Source organism: Perca flavescens, chromosome 2 (genome assembly GCF_004354835.1).
Source record: "Perca flavescens isolate YP-PL-M2 chromosome 2, PFLA_1.0, whole genome shotgun sequence".
NCBI classification, from domain to species: Eukaryota; Metazoa; Chordata; class Actinopteri; order Perciformes; family Percidae; genus Perca; species Perca flavescens.
In genome coordinates this window covers 21,516,156-21,530,929 of record NC_041332.1, presented here as the reverse complement: position 1 = coordinate 21,530,929, position 14,774 = coordinate 21,516,156, and the positions used below count along the sequence as shown (strand labels likewise).

Here is a 14,774-nt window from a genome sequence, read left to right as displayed (position 1 = left end):
TGATTGGGAGGAACGGCCTCCCTGATCTAAACCAGAGTGGTTGTTTGTTGTTGGACTTTTGTGCTAGTCATGGATTGTCTATAACAAACACCATGTTTGAACATAGGGATGCTCATAAGTGTACTTGGTACCAGAGCACCCTAGGCCGAAGGTCAATGATCGATTTCATAATCGTTTCATCTGATCTGAGGCCATATGTTTTGGACACTCGGGTGAAGAGAGGGGCAGAGCTGTCAACCGATCACCATCTGGTGATGAGTTGGGTCAGAGGGTGGGGGAAGACTCTGGACAGACCTGGTAAGCCCAAACGTGTAGTGCGGGTAAATTGGGAACATCTGGAGGAGGCCCCTGTCCAACAGACTTTCAACTCACACCTCCGGCGGAGCTTTTCGTGCATCCCTGTGGAGGCTGGGGGCATTGAACCCGAGTGGACAATGTTCAAAGTTTCCATTGCTGAAGCTGCGGCGAGGGAGCTGTGGTCTTAGGGTCTTAGGTGCCTCAAGGGGCGGTAACCCACGAACACCGTGGTGGACACCGGTGGTCAGGGAAGCCGTCCGACTGAAGAAGGAGTCTTTCCGGGATATGTTATCCCGGAGGACTCCGGAGGCAGTTGCAGGGTACCGAAGGGCCCGAAGGGCTGCAGCCTCTGCCGTGAAAGAGGCAAAGCAGCGGGTGTGGGAGAAGTTTGGAGAAGACATGGAGAAGGACTTTCGGTCGGCACCAAAGTGCTTCTGGAAAACTGTTCGCCACCTCAGGAGGGGGGGGGGAACCATCCAAGCTGTGTATAGTAAGGATGGGACACTGTTGACCTCAACTGAGGAGGTAATAGGGCGGTGGAAGGAGCACTTTGAGGAACTCCTGAATCCGACTAATACGCCCTCTATGTTAGAGGCAGAGCTGGAGGATAATGGGGGATTGTCGTCAATTTCCCAGGCGGAAGTCACTGATGTAGTCAAACAACTACACAGTGGCAAAGCCCCGGGGATTGATGAGATCCGTCCAGAAATGCTCAAGGCTCTGGGTGTGGAGGGGCTGTCCTGGTTGACACGCCTTTTCAACATTGCGTGGAAGTCTGGGACGGTGCCAAAGGAGTGGCAGACTGGGGTGGTGGTTCCCCTTTTTAAAAAGGGGGACCAGAGGGTGTGTGCCAATTATAGGGGTATCACACTTCTCAGCCTCCCTGGTAAAGCCTACTCCAAGGTGCTGGAAAGGAGGGTTCGGCCGGGTTGAGGAGGAACAATGCGGATTCCGTCCTGGTCGTGGAACAACGGACCAGCTCTTCACTCTCGCAAGGATCCTGGAGGGAGCCTGGGAGTATGCCCAACCGGTCTACATGTGTTTTGTGGATTTGGAGAAGGCGTATGACCGGGTCCCCCGGGAGATACTGTGGGAGGTGCTGCGGGAGTATGGGGTGAGGGGGTCTCTTCTCAGGGCCATCCAATCTCTGTACAACCAAAGCGAGAGCTGTGTCCGGGTTCTCGGTAGTAAGTCGGACTCGTTTCAGGTGAGGGTTGGCCTCCGCCAGGGCTGCGCTTTGTCACCAATCCTGTTTGTAGTATTTATGGACAGGATATCGAGGCGTAGTCGGGGTGGGGAGGGGTTGCAGTGTGGTGGGCTGGGGATCTCATCGCTGCTCTTTGCAGATGATGTGGTCCTGATGGCATCATCGGCCTGCGACCTTCAGCACTCACTGGATCGGTTCGCAACCGAGTGTGAAGCGGTTGGGATGAGGATCAGCACCTCTAAATCTGAGGCCATGGTTCTCAGCAGGAAACCGATGGAATGCCTTCTCCAGGTAGGGAATGAGTCCTTACCCCAAGTGAAGGAGTTCAAGTACCTTGGGGTTGTGTTCGCGAGTGAGGGGACAATGGAGCGGGAGATTGGTCGGAGAATCGGGCGCAGCGGGTGCGGTATTGCATTCAATCTATCGCACCGTTGTGACGAAAAGAGAGCTTAGCCAGAAGGCAAAGCTCTCGATCTACCGGTCAGTTTTCGTTCCTACCCTCACCTATGGTCATGAAGGCTGGGTCATGACCGAAAGAACGAGATCCAGGGTACAAGCGGCTGAAATGGGTTTCCTCAGGAGGGTGGCTGGCGTCTCCCTTAGAGATAGGGTGAGAAGCTCAGTCATCCGTGAGGAGCTCGGAGTAGAGCCGCTGCTCCTTTGCGTCGAAAGGAGCCAGTTGAGGTGGTTCGGGCATCTGGTAAGGATGCCCCCTGGGCGCCTCCCTAGGGAGGTGTTCCAGGCACGTCCAGCTGGGAGGAGGCCTCGGGGAAGACCCAGGACTAGGTGGAGGGATTATATCTCCAACCTGGCCTGGGAACGCCTCGGGATGCCCCAGTCGGAGCTGGTTAATGTTGCTCGGGAAAGGGAAGTTTGGGGTCCCCTGCTGGAGCTGCTCCCCCCGCGACCCGACACCGGATAAGCGGACGAAGATGGATGGATGGATGGATGTCACCTTTTGGATTTTACCGGGCGGACGGGGTTTGTTGTAACACTCAGTGAGGCTGAGAGACTGGTGTGGGTGGGGATTGCAGGGGGAATCTCCAGGACGGCTATGATGTATGATTGCCGTTGTCAGCAGCTGGAGAATATCTCCCAGCTGCCCGATCTCCCCCTTCACTTTTCTGTAATCTTAACTATTTGTTTTGGTGCTTAACCCACCTGTCAGGTTAATTTAGCTAACCAACTGTAAAGACAGCGAAGGGGGGAGAAATTTGGCAGCTAGGAGATTTTCGGTACAAACACCAATAGCATTTACGGAGACGTAGCTAGCTAACATTATGGATGGCCAATGTTGTGACTAGGATGCCTGGGTCTGATATTCTCTGTTTCCCGACGCTTCATTAAACTGCCGTTAGTGTCGTAAGCACCCGGCACCGGCTGGGGCTAACGTTATCTAGCTATTGCTACATGTCCTGGCTGTGTTGTCAGCTATCATCTAGGGTTGGGGGAAAAAATCGATACAGCATAGTATCGCGGTATTTTCCGTGGCAATACTGTATCGATACACAGATGCCAAGTATCGATCTGTTATTATATATGTGTTGGTCAGTTTGTCTGCTTGACAATCCCATTTTGCAGCAAGTTGGAAAAAAGGTAATAAATTGCGATAAATAGCAGAATATTGCAATATGTTTAAAATCGCAATAAGATCGTATCGTGACATAAGTAACGTGATGATATCGTATCATGAGACCTCTGGTGATTCCCTCCCCTACTATCATCCCGAATGAAGTCTCTTTATGCCGGGAGAGTGAGGCAGGCAGACCGGAGTGTGCTAGCTGGCTAAATTAGCATTAGATTAATTGTCTATCTATACAGCTAACGTTAACGTTACTAGTGAACTTATTTGTGGGTTAGCGCAGTGCTGCTTTTATCCATGGTCAAAACAATCATACTACTAATAACTTGATGAGCGTGTTGAACGATGTTGTAACCCTATAATGTTCTCCACCAAGCATTAGCAAGCATTAATGTTAGCTAATTGTCAACCAGCACATACATTGTAGTAACATTAAGCTGGATAAATATTGATATGTATCAATAAATAAGGTTTCCGCTGTATTACTGTGTTGCAAAGTGGCATGTAATTAATCACAAAATGATGCCCTTTGGCAAAAAAGCAGTGTTACCAGTATTTTTTTCTGTGACATTGTATGATTTACAATTACTCTCGAACATATCTGGGTGCCCGTGTTTTGACGGAAGTTACGAGTAACTAGATGTTGAAAGGTTATATGACACCGCTGACGGGCGACTAAATGAAACGTGACGTATCTGAAAATAAAATAACACATTTCTGTGGGTTTGCCATTTGATGGAAACATTTGGAATAGTGTAACTACACAACAAAAAAATTATATAACATAGGTATGGTCGTTTTTAGACATTTTAATGCAGAAAAGTAACATATTGTACCTTTAAAAGACCAAAACCGATAATGAATTGATCCTACTAACAAGTGTTGGCTGTGTAGCCAAATCTGTTATAGCTTATTCCTCTGTGACATACAGTAAAAAACTTAAAAGTAAAACTCTTAAAAACACAATAGTCCCCAACAACAAATGAGCTATTTACTCCTGTTTAAGTAATGTTTGCTTAAAACTGCAGTGCCCAGCTGTTTTAGAAAATGATTGAACCTTTTTGTTTTTTTAAATTTAGAATGTATTTGGATTTTTTTTAAAGATTTTCATCTTCAGTGAATTGCCTATGACCAAGTGCCTCATATGGGGTTGGGAAGTTAAAGTTGGAAAGTATTGAGAGACATACTCACATACATTATTGGTTTATGCCTTAATCTATTACAATATACAGTACTACTGGGTAGATAAATCTATACTGTAGCATCATATTTTATAGGCTGTTTGTATGTTTTGTGTGTAAAATATTTACAAAAGCAAATTTTGTAACCCTGAATGGTATTAAAGTAGAAGTAGAAAGTAGAAGAAAATGGAAATACTCAAGTTATGTAGTTGCTTTCCACCACTATTATATCAGTCCACCTTCCAGTGCTTTAAGCCTCTCCAGAGTGCTGCAGTTTCTCCATTAGCAGAAGTCTCTGGTATGCACTCCCTCCAACCACACATATTAAAGCCTCTACTCTCAATTGCAACATGCATACACATCACCACTTATCTTCAGTTTTAATATTAAGCTCTTCAGCAGTTGCTACCCTAGATAATCTCCTGTCTTGTGGTTTCAGTATGCAGAATACCTTTATTGTGTACCTGCATTCATATTATATCTTTGTGATGTTAAACTATTTAATACTGTATGCTTTTCTTTTGTGAATGTTTATTTTGGCACTGTATGAGTTTTATGATATAACAAGTATTAAGTTTTTCTTTGGGGGGGGGACGGGGGACGGGGGGTTCTGTCACGTGTTGATTTTACATAGCCTCAAATCTGTGCATGTGTGTGTGTAGGAGAGTGTGCATGTGACTCTGAATATATTCTTGCTTGTCTGATGTCTGTACCATGTGTGGCGTGACGTGCAGGAGGTCACCAGATCAATTAGAGAAACTAAATTGAGTGCACTGAATTTCTGATTGGTCGATTAGCATAACGTACAGACAGGATGGACATGAGGGGAAGCAGTAAATTATTCCTTTATTCAAGGGAACAGTACAGAATTGCATCTCACCGGCTGCCACCCCTCACTCTCTCCCGCTCTGTGTGTTTGTCTCTCTTCAGCCCAGGGCGCTCTCCATCCTGCTATGACAATGAAATAGTGATGATGAACCATGTCTACAAGGAACGCTTCCCCAAGGTCGGCCTCATGCAAACAAATACACAATAGTAAACGATGCATCTATGCGCACATTAAATACACACTCAAGCAGTATGCATGCATACCTCTTTAGCTACACTGATTTACATTTAAAACATTTGGTAGAGTATTTTTTTCCAGGACGACACAAATTAATGCTCATTATTTGTAATGGCAGGATTCAGATCATGTTGGTGATTAGCTGACGATACGTTGAACACCACAGGGGGTGAACATGTGACCAGAACAACAAGTAAACAAGCTAAAAAATCATTCTTTAGAACAGAGGACGGCTCCAGGCGAACAGTAGATCAGACAGTTCTTGCTAGAGCATAAAGGTTTTACCTGGGAAGTAGACGGGTACCATTACAGTCTTTGTAGACTAATATAAGGGACTGAATCATCTACAGGAAGCTAATGTAGGGAGCATAGCAGTGGGGTGTTTGGGCAACGTGAAGATCAAAAAGGCTGCTACATTTTGGATCAGTTGGAGGGATATGACCACCTGCAAAATGATATAAGCTAGCAAGACTTGGAGATGTTTAATGACTGCAGCAACATTAGAGTAGTATCCCCAAATGCTCTGAGAGCAACAGCCGATCATTCACAAATGTATTTTCCTTCAACAAGGAGCAGATCAGTCTGAGTGTAAGATTGGGCTTCAGTGATGAGCCAGCCAGGCAGCAATATTATGCCAGCATACAGACACTCAAGCCACAACATTAATTGAGTCAGAGTATAAGTAAGTAAGTATCCCCAGTAGCATCATTGTTAGGGCGCATACCATAAAACTGTAATGTCCGCAGTTTGACTCCCAGCGACGGAGAGTCCAAATGTTTCCTGCCTCTTTTTCCGCTGTGATCTCTGTATTTCGGCACACTTGTTACTTACCATTCTCCTCCTATCTCCAACATAAAGACAGTCAGTCAGAGAGCAGCCTCTGGGATTTTATTTTACAGTTCTTTGTAAGCTGTTGACACTGCAATGTGTGAAAACTCCTGGAGGTCGTCCATGTCTGACCTATGAGTCAGGTCTAGCAAAGTCAAATTAGATCAGGTATCTTGCTCCAGGCCAATATGTAATCAAACCGTAAGCTAACCTCTTAAAGCTGCCTGCATGCGTTATATACTGAAACATAGATACGCGACTCAATGTCTGAGAGATACTTTTAGATACTAGATAACTATTTCTATGGACAGGGAAACGTATGTCAGGAAATGTGTGTCACTGTACAAGCCGGTTTCTTTCTTGCCTGTACTCACAAACCCATACACCTGCACCATCACCCTGTGCTCATTCACAGTGATGCATTTTGAAGCAGTGCTAACCAGGCTTCCCACATACAATTGCACACTTCTCAGGACTGGAATAGTAATTCATAATTGGTATTTAATGGATGCTTAATGGGGTCTAAATTCTTATGTCATGTTTTTTAAACATTTGTTACACAAGTGAAACTTGGAATAATTCAGACTGCAACATATTCTTCCCAAAAGACAATTTAACTATTTGCCTCTTACTTTTTTCACATTTAACATCATATTCTTTGTGTGACATTTTATAGCAGCTATAATCTAATTTTTTTTTTATTGTAAAAATGAATAAAATTACAATGTGAAAGGGCTCGTAGTGCTGAACCTACAGCATTCTAAATGAATTATCCCCTGAATCTGCAGTTCCCTTCGGCTTTACTTCACTTTGGTCTTTACTGTTTTGGTTCACTTTTATCGCTCTCATAGTGTCATTTTCGACCGCAGCAGGCAGCTGTTTTCAGTTAAAAAAAAGTTCTAAACATCCACAGTACACTGCCTGCACCTAACTGCAGACAGACATAGTTAGCAACTAGCTGGTAAACATGGTGGAACATTTAGCAGCTAAAGAGACAGATATTTCCCTCAGGAGTTGGTAGAGACCAAAAACAGCTTAAAAAGAGTGAATACTGGACTTTGATTCATCCGGGTACCAGAAACATGACTCTAACTCGTCATTGTGTTTCTTTGTTTTTGTAACTGCTGTTTACCATATCAACTTAAAAGGTGATGATATGTCATTGTTGTCATCACTGGTTGTACGTCAGTTGACAGCTGTACAACACACCAGACATGCTTACAGACAGTAGTAAAGGTACTGTGGACGGGATGTCGCCATCCAGGTAAGGAATGTGATCAAATTGCTGCCTTGTGCTTCATCACTGACACATCAGCCTACGATGACAGGTGTCAAGACACCACCGATGTGTAGCCTTATCGACTTTACAAAAACTGTGTGTTGGTGATTTAACGTGGGGGTAGCCTGACAACATGATAGCAACTGTCTCTTAACCATCATCTTGAATTCATTTAGGCCACAGCTCAGATGGAGGAGAGGCTGGCAGAGTTCATCCACAACTACTGCCCAGAGAGCATCCGGCCGCTGGCTGATGGGGTCCTTAGCTTCATCCACCACCAGGTAGCTGAGCTGTCCAGAGACTGCCTGACCAAATCACGTGAGGGTCTCATCACCAGTGTCTACTTCTGTGAACTGCAGGAGAACCTGGAGAAGCTGCTGCATGACGTGAGTTGTGACACGCAAGTCATGGAGATGGAGAGGAATGTCAGTTCAAACACTGCACATCACTAACCTGTCTCTCTGTCTGCCTGTCTCTCCCTCACTATCAGGCTTATGAGCGCTCAGAGAGTTCGGAGCTCACCTTTGTCATTGAGCTGGTCAAAAAGCTCTTTATCATCATATCTCGTCCAGCCAGGCTCCTCGAGTGTTTGGTGAGTTTCATCCCTCTACCTGATAATGCCGTGAGTTTTGTGAAACAGCCACTCAACACACACTGATATGGAATCAACAAATGAGCATCTATTGAATCAAGTGACAAGATCCTTGTTTTTTCTGAGGGCCTTTCACATTCTGAGTATGTTCTGCTTCATCGGCTGGGAAAGACTATTGTCCTCCCACATGGAGATGGTGGTCCACTCCTTCACACTGAAATGGCATTAAAGAATGAGCAGAAGTGGGTCAGGCTGTCTACTGTGCATTCAGTTTGAAGTGATGAAACAAATGTGTCACCGCTAGAAGCTGACTTTAAGGCTTTTTTATCTTTTACATTACATTTGTTTTACTTGTGACAAATAAAAAGACCTGGTATCTTTTTTTATTTTTATTTTTTTATTTTCCTATTTAGTTTGGTGGGGGCACAGGGATCTAAGATAACAGTGATATATGTATACACTCATCCAAGGAATATACACGCCATGATACATACCTGCATGCAATCTGTGTGCCCACACATCCGTCTTAGATCTTTACAATATAGAAACCAAAAACTTTCAATTATGGCAAATTAGCAACACAAATATAGGCCCAATGCCAGTCACACCTACCCCTTATGCCCTATATACCTTTATCCCCATGGCTGCCGAAAGAAAGAATAAATAAGTAAATAAAAGCAAAATTTTAGTATTTCAGTCATCAGAAAAGAAGGGGAAAACAATCATACTATCATACAGTATTATGTACACTCACATGTGTTTCTGAATGTTCACGCTCTAAGTATCCACAGTCCACCAGTACAGCTGCTAGAACAAGACATTTTACCCCACGTTGTTTATTCTGGAGAGATACAAAATAATAGTTTGACTTTTTGGGCTTCATTCAGAAGAACTTGAAGAGATTATAGCTCCTTGTACTCTTTGTAAATGCTTCTATTAATATGAGTTCATCAAAATGTTGTCCTATCATAACATGGCTATCTTTTGCTGCTGTTAAAGGGGCATTCCACAGATCTTACACATGGAGCTCAGTCGCATGAGGAGTACTGCTCAGCGTGTGAAAACAGTTGGTAATCTCTTCTGAGGCTCTGAAAGGAGCGCTCCAAAGTCTGAAAAATAACCTTGATAATGTCATCAGGGTTAGGCTTGAGACTTATAATGTTTAACAAAAAGGCTGCATTATAAAGTGGAGGTGTGGGGCTTGAAAAAAGTGTGCATTTAGAAGGCAGGTAGGGTTTAATGAAAGACACTTTAGAGTTGCATTATGGGAAAGATAGGATCTAGCATTTTTGGCTTGACCCATACTAGGGACAAAACGTCAGGATATCTCTTTTGCTTCGACTTTTGAACCATTCTTTTTTAATGTGAGTCCCTGACTTCATGGAAATGCAGTACTAAATTGCGGAAGTATCCTTTTAAGCTTGCGGAAAAAACTCTTTAATGAGCAGGAAGTCTTAGGAATGATTTCTCTAACAAAATTTCAAAACATTACAAAACAGGGTATGTAGTGAGTCAATATAGAACCCTCTCTATAGATTATATCACACCTGTCCTTCAACAACTCCACTGGCTCCCTATCAAATATCGCATTGACTACAGGATTCTCCTTCTCACTTTCAAGGCTCTCCACAACCTCGCAACTCCGTACACACCCTCCCAGACCCTCTGACCTGTCTCCTCAATTCTCCTCACCACACCTCCTACCCACTTAGCAACCATGGGAATTAGAACCTTCAGTCGTACAGCCCCTCATCTCTGGAACTCTCTCCCACAAACCATCCGTGAAATTAACCCTCTCCCAAACTTCAAATCACAGCTCCAAACACTTTTTTATTAGATTAGCACATTCCGTCTGCCCACGCCATTCTTACTTCTTACTATTGCTGTATTTGTTCTTTGTTTTGTTTTTATGTAGCTGTCTATGTTCTTGTTTTTTACTGTTTTACTGCTGTAAGGTGACCTTGAGTGATGTGAAAGGCGACCATAAATAAAATGAATTATTATTATGAATATGTCACAGACGTTGGAAGCAACATGCAATTGCAAAATACTTGATATTTTTAAATGGTCATTCAGTGTAGCTGCATTAGAATCAAAACTAGTGGATGTGAAAACACATTACCAGAGCTCTGCTCTACACTTGCACTCGTGTTGCATATTTCCGACATCCCCTTACATTCACAAATGGCTGCTAATGTACATTTGTGGCTGCTAATGTGCACTTGCTTCCAGTAAATGTAGTTTCACCTTAAAGTGATGGTTCGGAGTAATTTCACCCTAGAGTCCTTTGCACCATGACCTCGAGCCAAACACCCCCCAGAAGCTTTTTTCAGCTGGGTCTAACATTGGGAGAGTTAGCGTAGCAGCGTTATCAGCTGAATAGCTTAGCGCAGGGGCTAATGGACCCACGTTTGTATCTCGTAAATGACCCCACTAATAATGCCCGAAATGATACCAAACTTCTACACTAGTACAAATAGGTTATGTACTCATAAAACGATGGATTGGAAACTTTGTAAGTACACCAGAAGTTTATAAACACTTGCCTGCTCTCTTCTGCTCTCTGTTGCTGCAGCTGCTGCTGCTGCTACCTGCAGTTAGACAAGTGCTTAGGGCCGTCTACAAATTACTACACCGAAAAGAGATACAACAAAAATATTTATTAATTCAATGATTAAATAAGGTAATGTCTCCAGACTTACCTCAGTTATTACTTGTCTCCTGCTAGTTATACTACAGCACTTAGTTAAAAAAAAAAAGTTAAATTAAAAAATATTTTTGTTGCATCTCTTTTCGGTGTAGTAATTTGTAGACAGCCCTAAGCACTCGTCTTACTGCCGGCAGCAGCAACAACAACAGAGAGCAGAAGCCAACAGGCAAGTGTTCATAAACTTCTGGTGTACTTACAAACTTTCCAATCCATCGTTTTATGAGTACATAACCTATATGTACTACTGTAGACATTTGGTATCATTTCGGGCATTATTAGTGGGGTCATTTACCAGATACAAACGTGGGTCCATTAGCCCCTGCGCTAAGCTATTCAGCTGATAACGCTGCCACGCTAACTCTCCCAATGCTAGACCCAGCTGAAAAAAGCTTCTGGGGGGGTGTTTGGCTCGAGGTCATGGTGCAAAGGACCCTAGGGTGAAATTACTCCGAACCATCACTTTAAGCATTATTAATACAATATATTTTAATGTATGAATTGAGATACTGTATTATGCAGTAGAGGTCATGGTTTTGTTTAAGCCGTCGGTACATCAGACACAGCAGAGTATGTGCTTATCGCCGCAGGATATTTTTCCAACTCAAAACTGTAAAATATTCTTTCCACCTCCATCTCTTGTCGATCTTTCCAGCAGCACATCAAATCTGCTGGGAGACAGAGCCGTGTCCTTGACTTGTTGATACATACAGTACATAACTCACTTCAACTTACTTAGTAATAACAAGCCTCTCTGTATGCACAGGATGCTTAGCCATACCTGGCAATCAGCTCACTGATTGATGGCCTCACATGTTTGTCATTGGCGTGGTCCCTCCTCCAACCACCCTTCGTCTCATCTTTCCGTTGCCAAGGCAACCGCCAGAAGAGGTCGATAGGGTCAGGCAGGATGTGGAGGGGACTTAAGATCCTCACTGCCCTTAGGTTATAGAGGAGAAGACACACACAGATATGATGTTGTCCACGGGCGAAGAGTTCATTTAGCATTCAAGTCAGCTGCGAGTTCTGATTTGGTGAAAATGTCACGCAGTCGGTCGGCTGTAAGCTGCAGGGATATTATCCTCGAGCAGAGCAAGCTATCAATGAGTCAGGTTAATTCCCCCTTTCTGTACTCTTTCTTTTTTCTCCGGTCGAGGGGAGCAGATATGAGAGAGCAGGGAGGAGGGAAATGATCCCGGCTGCCCCAGGCTCTGCTTTCTAATCAAAATGTTATTCCGCCAACAGGAATGAAACTGAATCCCACAGGACACCACAAAAGGCTGTTTTATTGCAAAAAGGATGTTTCAAGAAAGCAATTAAAAGTTGGGAGGTGTATTCACACTGATTGTATTTGTTTGACAGCCCTGTAGCCGTGTTTGGTCATGAATCTGCAGCAGGTTGAAGTAAATGTTAGTATAGTAATTATAAGTTGGGCACACCTTGAATTACTTAAATGCATTCACGTGATGTGACACAAAACATTAGTTCAGTTATCAGTTATCAAATCTTTTTGTTTTTGCCAACTAGGAGGTCAGTTATCGTGGTTTAATACCCAATTGTAAAAATAATCAATATTGTGATACTGTGGTACATTCTCTTGTAATATGTTATCAACATATTGGCACCAATCAGAGCCCGGCCGATGCTGGAATTTTAAACCAGATATTTGGAAGTAAAAAAAACAAACAAAATCATGTAACTATATATTGGCTAATATTCGCTGTTTTTTCAGTCTTTTATGATAGTAAATTGAATATCTTTGGATGTTTGACTGCTGGGTGAAAAAAAGCAATTTGAAGATGCCATTGGACATTGAAACTGTGATGTGATATTTTTCACTATTTTCTGAGATCTTATATACCAACAATTAGTAAATTAATTGACAGAAGAATCATATTTTTCATATCATATTTTTACTCTTCAGTTACAAATATTTCATAATATATATTAGACACACTATATCTCCGTATTAGGATACCATCATGACTTTGGGCAGAATATCATTAAAAGTCTTATCAAGATGAGTTAGTCTTACACAACAGTGCCATCATTTAAAATAATTCAGTCCCTGGAAATGAAAATTTGTTTGAGGATTAATAAAAAAATTCAAGAGAGAAGTGTTTATTTTGAAATGGCAATCATCTGGTGTTGACAGGAGTTGATTAGAGTTTTGTGAATTCACTTGTAAAGATGATGTGGCTCCAGCACTGGCCTTCAAGCCTATTTGAAGGTGTTAAAACTGTGGACTTGAAGATATTTTATATCGCTGCACTGAATGTTAAATAAGCAGTGATCACTGTGTTCACCCTGTTACTTTAGCTCCTGTTGGAGTACGTCTATATGAATACTGCATTTGAATTCTGATGGTAGATATTCTGCAGTTATATTGTAGCTTCCTTTAGCACTTAATTATTTTCCTCTCCAATGATAGGAGTTCAACCCTGAAGAGTTTTACCATTTGCTGGAGGCAGCGGAGGACCATGCCAAGGAGGGACAACTGATGAAGGCAGACATCCCTCGATACATCATCAGCCAGTTGGGGCTGACCAGAGACCCACTGGAGGGTAAGCGAAAGGGAAAGAAAAGATATATAGTTCTGGGTTTGTTGTACAAATGTAGCTTTAACAGGGAATACTGTATGTCCACAGAAAATATGTGTAAAATCTTTCATTTGTTCTGTTAGACATTGGCTGTTTCCTTGTGGTAAGATGAATTAACAGTGATCTTGTATTGAATTTCATCAAACCACACATAAAGGAATAGTTCAACATTGTGGGAAATACATTTTTCCACTTGTTTCCAAGAATAAGATGAGAAGATACCACTCTCAAGTGTGTGCGTTAGCGTAGGCCAATAGGTGATTAGCTTAGCTTTGTATAAAGACTGAAAGCTGTGGGAAACTACAGCTAGTTTGTCTCTGTCCAAAGTGACAAAATATGACCATTAACGCTGGATATTATCTGGATAAACTGTTCTTTGTCAAGAAATACTTACACCCTATAACTTCCTCTAAAACCCCAGCTTGTCAGGTATTTTTTTTGCTATAACTTGTTAATTAGCAAGCTTTAGAGGTGCTAGTAGGTGGATTTTTCAAAAACAAAGCCAAGCTAGCTGTTTCCCCATGCTTCTGTTTTTTTTAGCTAAGCTAATCACCTCTTGGCTCTAGCTCTATACCTAATGGACAGACATGAGATCAATCTTGCTATTTAACTCTCTGCAAACTAACCTTTTTTCCCAAATGTTCAAACTATTCCTCTAAGTTCCTTTAAGTTAGTCATTGTAGTTTGTCCCATTAATTGATCCCGCTTATCAACACGAGCAGCAACAGTGACTGCGAGCCACATCTCATCGAGGGAATTTAGTCACTTTAAAACCCTTAGCGCCTGGATGTTGCAATTTGTGTCAAAATGTGTAAGTTATAACTCAAAGTAAAATTTGAACACACAGACATTAATGCACATATTTTTTAATTCAGTGTGACCCACACTTCCTGAGGATATAGCCTCTGAAGTCCATCACAGAAAAAGACATTCCTTATAATTTTCAGGTTTTTAAGTTTCCTTCAGTTCCAAAGTAATCCAAAGATAGTTGTCTGTACATCTATGGGTACATTGCAACCAGGAACTGCTAACAGCTAATTCGGCGTACTTTTAATTGTGCCAATTTGTCAAAATGTAAAGAAATATAGGCCCACACAAAAACACAGCCCACAGCTAACTAACTGACTCCATGGCAACATTATACATCCTGTTCACATCCACCAAAGCCCCCAAATGATCATAACTGCATTTCTAAAACTTAGGATAATTATCTCCAAATTGATGAAAGTAATTAAATCATAGAATAATAATTGGAATTACAAAATTCATTAATATTTGCTATCAGTATTTTTCTGATACTGACACCCTTTTATATCCATTCATATACAGATATTTGACCTGTGTTGAAAACTGTGAACATACAGACAATTAAGTCAAAAAGTCAGTGGTTGTCTTGTTCGGGTGCAGTTGTCTCACAGTATCAGTCTTTCAACAT

General features: G+C 42.4%; 1 protein-coding gene across 1 annotated transcript in view; it reads left to right on the top strand.

Moving 5' to 3' along the window:
• Positions 1 to 14,774, top strand: part of mast1a (microtubule associated serine/threonine kinase 1a) — a 75,191-nt gene that overhangs the window by 42,950 nt on the left and 17,467 nt on the right. Inside the window, exons 8-11 of the mRNA XM_028589049.1 lie at positions 5,198 to 5,273; positions 7,617 to 7,826; positions 7,931 to 8,032; positions 13,171 to 13,303. Coding sequence (XP_028444850.1) covers positions 5,198 to 5,273; positions 7,617 to 7,826; positions 7,931 to 8,032; positions 13,171 to 13,303 — 521 coding nt within the window. The remainder of the gene's footprint in view (positions 1 to 5,197; positions 5,274 to 7,616; positions 7,827 to 7,930; positions 8,033 to 13,170; positions 13,304 to 14,774) is intronic.